The 14,415-nt window shown below is 34.3% G+C and overlaps 1 protein-coding gene across 1 annotated transcript in view; it reads left to right on the top strand.

Annotated features, from left to right (window-relative positions):
* The first annotated feature begins 1,108 nt into the window (after positions 1 to 1,108).
* LRRC49 (leucine rich repeat containing 49) overlaps positions 1,109 to 14,415 on the top strand; it is a 53,803-nt gene continuing 40,496 nt past the window's right edge. The window contains exons 1-5 of the mRNA XM_019472373.1: positions 1,109 to 1,136; positions 1,848 to 2,045; positions 3,636 to 3,735; positions 4,676 to 4,879; positions 6,481 to 6,547. Of these exons, the coding sequence (XP_019327918.1) occupies positions 1,109 to 1,136; positions 1,848 to 2,045; positions 3,636 to 3,735; positions 4,676 to 4,879; positions 6,481 to 6,547 (597 nt within the window). The remainder of the gene's footprint in view (positions 1,137 to 1,847; positions 2,046 to 3,635; positions 3,736 to 4,675; positions 4,880 to 6,480; positions 6,548 to 14,415) is intronic.

Raw genomic sequence — 14,415 nt, forward strand, 5'->3', positions numbered from 1 at the left:
CTGCCGCTTCGAGGGGAGCGGCAGCCAGGCAAATGCGGGTGAGGGCAGCTCGGTCTTCTCTGTGCCGTGACTGGCGTGAGGAAGCTTCCCTTACGTTATTTGTGTGCCTCCTGTTATTTGCGTGCCTCCTGTTATTTGCTGGGAAGTGGATATATAAGCCGTTTGGTTAAATATTTCTGTTAAACTTTTTGATTATTTAGCAGGTAGGTGCTATGTTTTGTCATCTAAATCCAATTAAAAGACCGGTACATTTTGCCTTTAAAAAAAATAAATTCTCATATTTAAATGTAAACACTTTTTTTCTTCATAATGAGCATAACATCCCCGTGAAAGTCACACTTTCAGTGTATTTTTAAAACTAAAAACAGTGGGGTTTTCTAAAACTAAAAATTATTTAATGTTAGTGATGTATTCTTCATAATAGTTTTGCAAAATAGTTCCTTTCTTGGCAGATTTTGCTGTTGAAAATACCTTTATTATTTATAAAAAAAGTTACGTTCAACTTTTTGTATTGATATGCATTTTTGAAAAATGTAATACTCTATTTCTTTTTCTTCCAACTTGCAGGTTAGTAACTGTGGTCTTCAGCTGGTTATCCAGACCTCATCAATAACAGATAAAAGCAAACCGGTAATTATTACCTTTTCTTTAATAGTTGTATTAATTAATGCAGTTGTATGGTACAGCCAAATTTGTATGCTTTCAGATAGGAATTGCCTTTTCAGTAGTAATATGTTGACTTTTAATATAATATCTGATGTATCTGATAGTCTTTTGGTAGTTTATTTCATCCTATTAATTTCTTTTTTTAGTCAACTGCAGATGAATGTGTTGATAACTTCCATATTTTCATTTTGGTTTCCAACAGTGAAACTTTTCAGTTGTAGTATCTTAATAGAATGAATACTCTTTTTATTGGAGCAATTATTTAATTTTTTTAGAGCATTTGCAGTTTCCTGAGATCTGTACTTGTTACTAAGGTTGTGTTTGTCTATGTAAAGACGTTATTTGCATTTGAAAACTTTAACATTTGTCTTAAATATTGTGTTACAGTTTGAATTCAGGATAAATAAAGAACAGTCATCTTTCCACAATAGACTTCTGCAGCATGATCTGGAAAAAAACTATTCAGGAAGGCAAGGTGATATTCAATAGGGTTTGGTTTGTTTGTCTCTTGTATTTCTTTTTATTAACTGAACAGTAAAGAAAAACTGTATTATGATTAGAATACATAAGAGTGACAGCTTTTCCTAATTGGCTACAGTAATTCAGTATAATTACTGCTGCATCATGTCCTGAAACTGCTATCCTTCTACTGCCTGGTGCAGATGGCTCTTTTGATCATTTTTTGCCTCTTATTCTGTCCATGGAAGAGCATCCTTTCTTCTACATACAAAGCCGCAATCTATCAAGTGCCCTACTAAACGTTCCCTCAGAAGCCACAATTCTCTACTGTAACATTTTATTGGATGTTAACATTTTAATGTATTTACAAAAAATTAGTTTCTAATTCAGAACCTTGATAAGAAGAGATAGTTTTCCTATTGTGCTTGTGTGCTTTTGGCTTTGAAAAGCAAGATGTTTGCTGATATCACTGCTAACTGTGGTGAAGCCTGGAAGAGCCTTGAAACACAACACTTCTTGCCACACTGCTGCTGCTTGTCTGTCATATAAAAACAGTGATTGGTTAGGATAGGAGATCAGTTTAATTATTATGGCAATTTTTTATTCATTCTGGTAAAAAATAAAGTCCAACAGCTGTTCAGAATGGGTTGATTTTTAGGGATATTATGCAACTTATTATGGAGTAAATTTAAGTCTGCAGATTGGTTTTGTTCCCCCCACAGGAGACCAAAGAGTATTAAGTCCTTTGGTACGTAATAAGCAGATGTATCTTCCAGTACCATCCAGTCTGACAGAACTTTCTGGTTTGGAGTTCAAGCAGAATACAGGTTCTTTGTCAGGATTTGGTGAGTCTTCTATTCACACACCTACAAAATCCAGATCCCGACAAAGCAGCTACAGTATCAGTTCGTATGCTTCAGGTAACAGTGAAAACTTCTCGTTAGTTGTCATCTTTTTTCTTTTTTCTTTTTTTTTTTTTTTTTTAACTGGGTTTCTTATTTAAAAGTTATGACCTGTAAGACGTGCTGCTTCTGGCTGTCAGAATGTATGATTGAATAGCAAGTGTTGCCTAGTGTTCCCATCGGGTATTAAGAGAGGTTAATAGATCATGGTCAGGAAACCACTAGAAATATTTTTTCCAAAATATAATAGGCATTTAAATATAGGGGGTTTATATACCTTTCTTCAACAAAAGGGCAGTAATAAGGATCTTTCACATGTCTTTAGGAGGTTGACATTAGAAGAAAAAAGTCACTGTACTGCCATCGTGTCATGTTTCAGACTGGTCTTATGTTTATTGGCTTAAAAACCCGAGACACAACTAATCTAAGTTTTTGCAACAATGTTAATTGATTATTTTTGGTCTCAATGATTTTTTTTTCCTTCACAGTTTTTTTTCCACTTTGAAGGATACATATAGAATGTTGGTTGTTATACTGGTTTGTTAGAGTAGCTAGTGATGAAATGTTAACAGAGTAGCACTGAAAAGATTCTAAATTGAACAACAAATTATTTTACTTACATAGGTATCTTCTAATGCCATATTTTAGACAACAATGAACTCACTCTCTATAGCAGTAAAGCAATTAATCTTTGTTTATTGAAGAATTAATGTTTTTCCTGTTAACATATTTGACTTATTTGAAGGAAGAAAAAAATAAGGGGCAAACAAGGAAAAGTTGAGCCTATATTCATGTAGTAGTATGCATGCACGATGATTTTGTGGTTGGACTCGATGATCTTAAAGGTCTTTTCCAACCTAAATGATTCTATGAGTCTATGATCTGTTTTTGACCAATATTTTTCAGTGGATCATTTTCCAAATAAGCCAAAGCTCTCAGAACACATTTGTTGATGTATTTTGCAGGTATTTTTAGTCATCCTCCCTCTTCCCCCTTATATTAACAAAATGGGTAAAGATGGATAGCTTTGTAAATACATTTTAAAGGGCTGCCTGTTTCTTTCTTGATAATGGAGTGAAATATAATACCAATGATTACTAGGTGTTGCATGCATTTACCTTTAAAAGACTTTGCATTTGTTTGTGGCTCAGTTGGGACTGTTTCAATGTTGTGGTGCTTTAGTTTCTAGTTCTATCAACATCTACCTGATCTGTGTCTTTAAATTAATCTTAAATTAGATTATATCTTCTTTAAGTTCAGATACTGAAATTGTGAAACAATTATACAACCTTACCTTAAAACATCATTGGGTAAATCTAATCAAAACAAAAGCATCTACAAAATATCTGCTTACAACAAATTTTTGTTAAAATTCTCTCAGAAATGAAACAAACAGATATACTTTGGAAAGAGGATGTAGAGAGATACTTTTTTTGTTTACAACTGCAAGGAAAGAAAACTGATAAATCTAAGTACTGAATGGAGGCAAAATGCACTTTCATGTACTGCGTAACTCTACTTTTAATAAGAAAGAAAATTCTACTTTTAGTATCTGTAGTTAATGAAATGATTTTACAAACATATATTCTCTGTATGATTTTCTGATAGATAACACACATTTTGGGAGCAGTTCATCAATAACATTTCCTGTATTGCAACGTACTGCTGAAGAAAAAATACTGAACTCTGATAGACTTACCCTGGAAAGGTGAGAAGGTTATGGAGTACACACACCATAGCTTGCGACTCTTGTGTCTGATGGTCTAAAGTGATGCGCATCCCAGTAATGCCTGTGGTCAGTGGTATGAGTGGTGGGTTTGGTTTTGTTGGTTTTTGTGTGTGTGTTTGAGAGAACAACTGTGTCCCATAGAGAAATTCTGTATAAGTGTCCTTGTGATGAATATATCCGTACAGCAGTCATCTAAGGCAGTTAGGGCTTTTCATAGTAAACTAAGGAGCTAGCTTAAGAGTCGAATGCAAAGTCATGCAAGTAATCTACAGAAAAAGACTATGTCTCCATTAGTTCTAATCTGATGCGTTGACTATTGAATGGTCTTTTTTTTTTTTTCTTGACCAGGACACAAAAAAGAGTTTTATCTGCAAGACATTTAATTGTAATTTTCTCTTCCCCCCCCCCCCCCCCCTATAAGAATAAATTTTCAGCATCATTTCCTATAGCTTTTACTTTCCACATTAACACTTATTATTTCATGGATTTATATTTCAAATGTAAAGTTCTATAAATCAAAGAAAAATTGCATAGACATAGAATACTTTGAATTCTGATCTAAACAGGCTGCTTATGTGGTATCTGATGAAAAAATTTAAAAATTGGCAGGCTGTGTCTGGGCAAATTTTAACTTTGTCCAAAAAACAAAAAACTTCCATGTAGCTTCCATGTAACAAGCAAATCCCTCTGGAATTCAGAGAATTTTGGAAGCGCTTCTGCTATATTTTCATGCTAATTTTTTTTATAGTAAGGAGTTGCTGCCTTATTTACAGAGTTTAATTAGCAAACCTAATTACCTTAATATTACCTTAATCAAGAGAATATACTTTCCTCGGTTCAGTCAGAGTAGGTGAGTAGAAAGTGGATTACCAATTTGTTACTTACATGTGGTTTTGGTTTTGTTTCTTTTTCCTTCCAGGCAAAAACTGACAGTGTGCCCAATTATTGATGGGGAAGATCATCTTCGCCTTTTGAATTTCCAACATAACTTTATAACCCGGATCCAAAATATTTCTAATCTGCAGCATCTTGTTTTCTTAGATTTATATGATAATCAGATAGAGGAAATAAGTGGGCTTTCAACTCTGAGATCCCTAAGAGTCCTTTTGTTGGGAAAGAACAGGTAAAAATAATGAAACTAACTTAAAGCGCCTTACTTCTTTGTGGTGTAACAACTGTGATCTATCATTGTTTCTGTTACGAAGTTTTCAGATTGTGATGTTGGCTGTGAGACCAGGGAGCTGGTCCCTAACAGCTAAGTGTTAGGGATCCCACTGAGGAAGCACAGTTTTTGCTCGTAATGTTCTTCAGAAACTTCCTTTCTTACGTAAATTTTAGCAACAGTTCTGAAGTATTTTACGTGTTTCCATCTAATCTTCTGTTCTGATCGGCTATTAAATATGTGTTCTTAGATTTGTGTGACAGGTGGAATCTCTTTTTCACATGATGTGAAGTATTCATTGATTCTTTATAACCTATAAAAAGTATTTCTGCCTGATGTATTTAGCTGGGAAAAAAGTCAGACAGATGAATCATGGATTTTGTTGCTTATTTATAGATTCTATTCTATTGGCAGATACAACTTGCTAGTTGTATTACTTTCTAAAAATAGAGTTCAAATGCTTTAGCCTTTAATTCTAATAATTTAATAGAAGTATCTGTGGAATTGCTCACACATCTAAGGGTTGTGCTCTGATTTTGTTCGGTTTTCTTATTTTCTTTATATTCAGTAAAGGAAGAACTGGTAAACATACTTCAGTTATGTGCAGATTACAAAGAATGTATCCCCTAATTCAGCCTGTATTCAAAATTGACCACTTTCAACAGTGCAGTATGTTACTCGACCTTATAACTTTTAATATAAAAATTTCACTTGTAGAAATTAATATTGTTTATAGAAAAATATTGGGGCCTGGGAACAATAATTTTAAGGTGCTTTAAGGAATTATTTTCCAAATAGTAACTACATTGAGTGCTGTATAGTTTGTTTATGTAGAAATATGGTTTGGAGGTAGTTAGGACAAGACATAAATTATTACAAGTCAGACACAGTTGCTAGCAACTTGTTTTCAGCTTGATCTGTATGTGATCTTTGATTATTCTCGAAGCAAATGCATAATACACGTGATGTTTAATATCATCAGCCAGTAGATGATGCTGTTGAGTATATAATAACCTAGGTTTGGAATCTGAGAAAATAGGACAGGACAGAAAAGTTATAAGACTGAAGTTGTACAGGGGGAGAAGAAATACTGCCAAATCTAGAGGTCTATATTGTCTAGAAAGGGCCAATGGCTTTCAGGTTTTTCTTTATTCTGTGTTCTTCTAACAAACTCTCAAAAGCCTGTGTCACTGTAGTCTTTCTTTAAACTGTTTTGGAATTAGCTGTTTGCCAGTAAAAATGTTTTTTTATTATTTAGATATCTGGATAGGTTGGTTGTTGACTTTGTTTTCTAGTGGTGCAAGTATTCCTTCCCTTTTCTTCTAAGAAGAGCCACGTACATACTGCCACTATTGCATTATTGACAGTCAGAAAAGAAGGTGATAGTCTAAGGCATACTCATTCATTTATTCTTTTTTTTTTTACATGGTTCAGAACGTTGTTATTCTTCTGTTACTCTTGGTAGGCAGGAACAAATGGCTAAGTTTTGTATTAGCTGGAAAATGAAAGATACTTTTTATCTAATATGAAAAATAATTTATGTCATATTTGAAATCTTTCAGAATAAAGAAGATCTCAAATTTGGAGAACCTAAAAAATCTTGATGTTCTAGATCTTCATGGAAATCAGGTACAGTACAATAACTTGATTATTTACATTTCTTGTGTAGACATCATGCATTTCCTGTGTCTTTTACCAAACTATTGCTTTTTGAAAGGGAACTGGTAGCAAATTTTGCAACTCTTGAGGTGACAGAAATCAGTAAATTAATAAAAGGTAGTATGATGTTATATTGAATCTTGGGATCAAGTCTCTTGTGCTTTCAGCATTGTACTTTTGGAAAGTTACAGTGATTAAAATGCTGAGTTAACCGAGTATAATAGCACTCACACCTACAGAAGAGTAATCTAGCATAAGTAGTTGTGGCGTAGTTAAAGTAACACAGTCTTAGAAGTCATAGAAGAATTTAAGGTCCCATTTGATTGTTGTGTTGTTTCTACTATTGGTGATCTTGCAAAACAAGATCTCATGCATATCTGTAGAAGACTTAAATTTGTACAGGAAAAAGCAGAATGTGTCCAAGCTTTTGATTGATTCATGCTTCTGAATGGACTTAAGTCACTTAATGTCTATTCAGTTTTCCCAATTTGAGACTAAGCAGTCATTTCTGTTTCAAGTGGTGCATAAAGTTTTAGCTGTAGTACATATAAGAGTAAAATTCTTGTTTAATGAGTATGTCAGAAGCAGCATGGAGTATTAAGGGCAAGCTGGATATAGTATTCTTTTGTAAAATAAAATTAAAACACGTGATAACAAAATGTTCCTTAATTGAGCTGTTTAAAACAACATATGGTTATTGTGACTATATAAGACTAATGTGTAAATTTTCTGGATTCCTGTTCTGACAGTTTTGACGTCTTACTGATTTCTCTGTGTGTGTGTTCTTTATTATCGAATTGCTTGACAGTGGGGAATGGGAATGCTTTTTTCTTATTAAAAAAAAAAAGGGAAAAGAAAAAGACAAGCTAGCACTATAATGAGTTACTGTTTTATGGGTAAGTTTGTGGCTTTTTTTGTTCAATAGCATGCATGTTGTACAGTGGCAGAGGCAGTATAGGAACAGATAATGACGTTGCCCTTGGAGTCTTAGAGTGACTATGTTTGGAGATGGCTAAGTGTTTGTGTAGTTATAATCCTTTTCTTACTGCTGTTGCACCTTTGGGGTTTTTTTTGTGTTTTTGATAAAAATACTTGCAGACTAGACATGCAGCTGTGTCAGTCAGCACACTTTTATAGAACAGGTGGAGGAATCACTAATGGAAATGAAACATAGGTCATGCAGAACTCTTAAAAATAATTGTGAAGTAGATATGTTTTTTTTCTTTTTAAATTTTTTTTTCCTTTAAGTGTCTGTACAACTCCCTTTATATTAATTAGAACTTTATTAGGAGTTTTGGGCATAGTGCCCAACTGGCTGTTGCTAGATGAGCTTCATAATAATAGGCCTACTTTGGTCCAGAGAATGTAACAAATTATCTTGTATCAGGAGTTAAATACTAAATCTCTGGAGCATAAGTGCTTTTGTTTTTCAGAAAGTTTTAATCATAAATGTACATGTGAAGGGCACAAATGTTAAGAAATTGAATGAATTGTTTTCTGCTTTTTTTTTGTAGGTTTAATGTATTTCCATGGAAAGACAAAATAAAGACTATGAATTTCTCTTCCATTAATAGATTATCTTTCTGTTCCTTTCCAGTTTAAAGATGTGCAAGTTTTCATATTAACATTCTTTTTTTCCTGTCTTTGAGGAATTAAAAATTTAAAGCACCAGTCTGCCATACATATGATTAGTTATTTTTGAAGGCATAAGGGAAGAAATTAAGAAGGGAGGAAATACTGAGTTTGAGACATACCAGCTTAGTGTACTAGTGTCTTGTTTTGAAGTCTGGGGGTTTTGTTGTTGTTTGCTTATTTAATAATGAATAGGGGGGTTCTGTCTTCTAGCTTTATTTAGATTTGTGGGATCTTTATTTATGGCAGCCTTCTAGTCTATCTTAAACGGTATTTCTTCCACATCATAAATTTCTCAAGAACAGACTTCAACCGCAGAATTGGTTTTTGAGAACTTCAAAATACGTGTTCCAATATTCCAGAACATAGCAATTTAAACAACAGATCAGTAGAATTAAAAATGACGTGTTGGTATATAGTTCAAAATAGTGGATTCTGATCATTGTTCTGTTGATATAATGTCCTGTCTCTAACATATACATGATTTTTTTTTTCTTTAATTCAGTACAGATCAATTAGAATCAAGAATGCAGAAACAGAATATCCTGCTTGTCAGTCATAATGAAAAATAGTAGAAAATAGGATTTGCTTTATCTTAATAAGCTCTTGATACATCTGTTTCCTTAGATTGCTCATGGCGTTATCCTGTACGCAGTTCTCACAGGAAAGTAAAAAAATCTACAATAAACCTAGTCAGTTTTATGATTTGGAACCAGCAATGGGCAGCAATTTTCCTTTATCGGGATGGTTCTTATTTAAAGTAAAAGGTGTAATGGCACTTTTGTGGTGTGCATCACTTATGTCGTCTTTTCTTATAATTATGGAAAAATGTAATGCATTTTTGGTGTATGAAAGTGTCATTGACTGCCAGTGTAACATGAATATCTGTATGTGCTGTGTGAATGAGATTTCCTCTGGACCTCATTTTCCATTGCTCACTTCCAGTAACTGTGAAACAGACTGTATAGGTTACTTAATGTTACCATCTTTTCAGTCGTACTCTATTTCTTATGCTTACAGATATTTTTATGGTACTTTTGTTTTCGTTTTACATTCAAAGTTGTGTTTCTTACAGATGTGAGAAATTATTTAATGCTGTGTGCACGGGAAACAGATATTCTTGATCCAGCACAAAACTTTAAGGCTATTTTCTAGAGAAGACGGCTGTCTTTGTGGCATCATCTGTATTTTGTTGCCAGGAATATTTTCAGGATTCTCTTAATGTGATATTCCTGGGCCACAATGCAAAATTCATACTGTTAAAGGCACTACTCAGACGTGCACGCTTGGTTTTGCATTTATTTTTTTATTTTATTAATTTAAAAAGATTGGGTTTTGTTTTTGAAGAAGACATTTGTAACTTTATTACAAAACCTGTCATTGTAGTTGTTAGTAGAAGGGGTTTTGCTACCAAACTCTCCAGGAAGAAATAACAGATTCTTTCAAGAAAGCTATTGATAAGCTAAAACTTGGATGTAAGTTTTGCCTGAATGCTGTCTGCTCAATGAGCAAACTGTATTGTAGACTGTAATTGGCCTAAAACAGGGATGACATATAAATGAGTATATGTCAGATGCTATGAAACAAGACAGCCTCACCTCAATCCCTGGGAAAGTGGTGGAACAATTAGTCCTGGAAACAGTTTCCAAACATATTACAGCAAGAAGGCAACCAGGAGTAGTGACCATGAATTTATGTAAGAGATGGCATTGTACAACAAGATGATGAGCGCAGTGGATGAGTAGAGCGCAATGGATGGTTTTTATCTTGAATTTAGAAAGGTATTTGACACTGTCTCCCATTACATCTTTATAGACAAATTAAATTAAATTTGGACTAGATAGATGGACAGTGAGGTGAAATAAAAACTGGCTGGACTGCCAGACTCAAAGGGTTGTGATCAGTGACACACAGCCTAGCTAGAGGCCAGTCACTATCACTGTACCCTAGAGGTTGATACTAGGTCAATACTTTTTAACACCTTCATTGATGACTTGTGTTATTAACAATGCAGGAAATTGGAAGGAGAGCTTTATACATGACATGGTTGTACTGCCATTCAGTGGGACCTTGACAGGCTGGAGAAATTCTCTCAGCTGAGAGAAATCTCATTAAATTCAAGAAAGGGAAATGCAAAGTCCTGCACTTAAGGAGGAATAACCCCCTGCACCAGTACAGGCTGGATGCTCACCAGCTGAAAAGCAGCTTTGTAGTAAAGGACGTGGGGGCTCTGGTGGACAACAAGCTGGCCATGTGCCTGCAGTGTGCCCGTATGGCAAAGGCAGCCAACGGCATCCAGGGCCGCATTAGGAAGAGTGTTGCCAGCAGGTTGTGGGAGGTGGTCCTTTGGGCTTCCCAGTGCAAAACAGACATGAACTCAGGGGAGTGAAGAGCACAAGGGCGATGAAGGGACTGGAGCATCTCTCATATGAGGAGAGGCTGAGAGAGCTGAGATTTGCTTTGCCTGGAGAAGAGAAGCCTCGGGGAGTTTGTTCTTATCGATGTATATAAATAGCTGATGGGAGGATCTAAATAAGATGGAGCCAGACTTATCTCAGTGGTGTCCAGCAGAAGGACAAGAATCATTGAGCATAAACTGAAAAACTTGTTCAAACTTCAGAAGAATGTTATTGTCAAGGTGGCCGAACACTGGAGAAGGTTGCTCAGACAGGCGGTAGAATCTCCATCCCCGGAAGCAGTCTAAGCCTGCCTGGATGTGATCCTGGGCAGCTTGCTGTAGTTCACTCTGCTTTGAGCAGGGGGGTTGGAAAGGATGATTCCCAGATCATCCTCCAAAGGATGAGGTCCAGATCTTCTGACCTCAACTTGATGCTCTGATTCTCTGGCTAGGGTTACTTTAGATTAAATTCACTCTCTCTTCTTTTCCTGTTTTCCCTTTTTAGTGGTGGGGGAAATAGAAGAAGAAAACAATAGTAGAGAAGGAAGAATTATTTTGAGGATACTAGTAAAGTTTCAATTCTTTATTGCAAAAATGTCTCCTGTAAAGCCATGAAAAACCTCTTTATTGGATGAATGTGGCAGTTCATTGAGCTGTAGTGCACTGAATCAACATCTTACTACAGTACTCGTTGAATGGCACTCTGTATTTGGGGTAAGGATAGGAGTGTTCCTGTGGTTTTGATGTTCATAAATCCCACACACTTGATGAAATTACGCATTGAATCTGTTGGTCTTTGGAGCACTTTCTGTGCAGTTTGCACTGATTGCTTCTGTTCATCAATTCTGTTACTGCTTGAGAGTAAAGGTTGATCGCAAGTGGCTTTAGAGTATTTTGGCGATTTAGTTGTTGAGAAATAAGACACTGGAATTTTCTTCAAACTTGTTGATTTGTCTGTTTATTTTTACAGAGTCATCTTCTGTGGTTCATATTTATATATGTATTAGAACAGTAGTCTATTTTACAGCTTTTTTTATTCTTTGTATTAATGTATATAGCAGCTCTGTTTTGACTGGGGGTTTTGCCTTTTGAAGTTGCCATGTCTTAGTTAATAGAAGATGAGGACACATCTTTTTTTTTTTTTTTTGTAGTAAAGACAGTTCTATTGAGGAGAGAATATCTGGTGTGCAGTCTTCGTCACAGTAGAGGATTAGCTGAATATCTGCTGCTTCCATACAGTTTACTTGAGATAGGAGTTAACTTGCATTCAGCGATTCTGGTATCACCAGCTTTCCTCTGTAGTCAAACAGACAATTCCAGAATATGTTTTAACATGTTTGTTAGACTCCAGTAGATGAGAAGAGTTATATAAGTAAAATGCTACCATTTAATGATGTTGCCTGGCAACAATAATATTATTATAGTATATATATTATATATAATATTATTACTACAGTATACTATGGAATATAAATTGCTACAGTAGTATTACTACTTCTAACTGAGTTATGATACAGAACAGAGTTTTTCTATAGTCTTTGTTTTCATGGTTTGGCTTCTCTGATGTCATTAAATAAACCCCATAAAATTCAATGTAGCAGGTTATAGCAAAATCCAGTAAATCCTCCTGATGCCTTTTGGCAAGTCGTTTTACCAAATTGACTCTTCAGTGAATGTGATATTCCACAATTCTTTCTGAGGATATTGAAGGTGCTCACATATCTGGCAAGAAAAAAGTGTTATTCTATTATAACTACCACTTTTTCTCCTTTATGGTTTGTATATGTTATAGGACGTATCTACAAATAAAATACAAATATCTTATGTGTAATAGCCATTACATAATATGTGACCAAATAGTTTTCATTCTTATTTCAGTAGTTTAATTCACTACAGGAATATTCTAAGGTGCTTGCAATAATTTCAATTTTTTTGCTGTTCAAAGCTATTGTTAATAATGCACAGTATATCTTATGTGTTACCTGTGATCCCAGAGGATCACTGAACAATTAAATCTTGTGTACAAGTCATATCAAAGGTATTTGAAATGCAAACAAAAGCCAACAAAAAAACCTAACTCTTTCATTATATACAATAGTTCTACATAAGGTAAGAAGTCTCAGCAGTCACTCTCAATAGGTGCAGAATATAAATACTCAAATAGGTTATGGCCAGAATATCAATATTACTAATCTTATTTTTAAAAAATAGTGCTAGAGCCTAGCTAGAAATTACTTATTTTTGTTAATGTTCATGGAGTAGTAGCAGTTAAGAGGAAAGCTAGATTCCTGTTTCAGTCTTAGTCCCTCCCTCCCTCCCTCTCGGGGTGTAAATCAATCCCATAGATGGAATGCAGACTGTGAAACTTCTAAGACCGGAATGCTTCCGGGAGGTTGGAGGTGAGGAAAAACAGGAGGAGGAGAATTTTGGTTTTGTTCACTTTTGGGAAAATATCTTTATTTATTTGGGTGCTGGGTTTTTTGGATAATATGGTTTGGTCTGAACTTTGAGACTCCTCCTGCCCAAGTGAGAAATGTACTGGGAACTGGATGTGCTTTAGAACACTGTGGTATAGTATTCCACAGTGCTTAATGATAAACCTTGTATGATTTCTTTTTTTTCCAAATCAAGCTTTTAAATGCATTACTGCTTAAAGAAAATCACTTCATATAATAAATATCCAAAAGAAGTTTAAAAAAAAGTATCAATGTAATGCCTAATGAAATATTGCATTCAATGCCTACGCTTTACAAAAAGGACAAAATGTGAATTCCCTTGTCATATTACCACTCTTTGCCTGTTTTCCTACATGATTTAGTAAGGCTTTTGATTTTAATACTGCCCACTAAAAAATTGTAAAATAAAGCATCTTAATAACATTTAATTAAAAAATTGTAAGAAAATAAAGCATCTTAATAACATTTAATTAAATTTTTATGTAGAGATTCTGTTTCTATGGTTATTAACACTGTAATATGGACATATAATACTACATCATTCAGAGACCCTGCACATGATTGTGTGCATGGTATATTTAACGCACTACAACTTACATTTAATTTTGAACTAAACATTTAATTTCTAAATAGTGTGCTTCCAAGCACTCTGAATAGTGTATGGAGAGTACCCTGATTGTTGGCTTGATCTTTGCTGTCAAGGTAGATAGTATAAACAGTATATGTTCCATATAAATCTCTTTAAAACCTTTTTATTTTAGGTAGGGTAAAATGGACTTCACTCTGTCTTCCAGTGAACTAGTGCATTAAAGTTGAGTCAAGTTGACCTTGAATTTCATTCTAATTTTTAGAATGAAATTTATTCTATAATGCTTTAAATTTTAAAAAGTCATTAGAGTTATTTTTTGTGTTCTGTTTAATTCTGTGAATCATTTTCCTTGCCAAAAGGTCAAGGATATAAGTAAAAGGAAAAAATGCAACTTGATTTTTCAGGTATGGACTTCTCTTCGATAATTTCAGAAATGTGTGTTAAAAGATGCAACTTTTGTGCAGTTAATCACTCATCAATAATTAATGTGGTGCATAACAATCTTCTGAAATAAATCTATTTCATAGCTAAGTATTCAAACATACAAGCAAATAAGAAAATAGAAGTGTTTTTCTTCAATATTTACATGTAAAGTCTGACATGTATTTGAAAAAGCAACTAAAAATGGTTAATAATAATCCTTTATTTATAATTAATAGGAAATAGTCATAGATATAATTTCTTTTTAGTAAAAGAAATATTATTTGAATGCTGTAAAAAGAGGTGATAATGGCTTGTTATCTAATCTGTACCTCATAGTACG

The sequence above is a fragment of the Aptenodytes forsteri genome, unplaced genomic scaffold, assembly GCF_000699145.1.
Source record: "Aptenodytes forsteri isolate BGI_AS27 unplaced genomic scaffold, ASM69914v1 Scaffold83, whole genome shotgun sequence".
Classification (NCBI taxonomy): Eukaryota; Metazoa; Chordata; class Aves; order Sphenisciformes; family Spheniscidae; genus Aptenodytes; species Aptenodytes forsteri.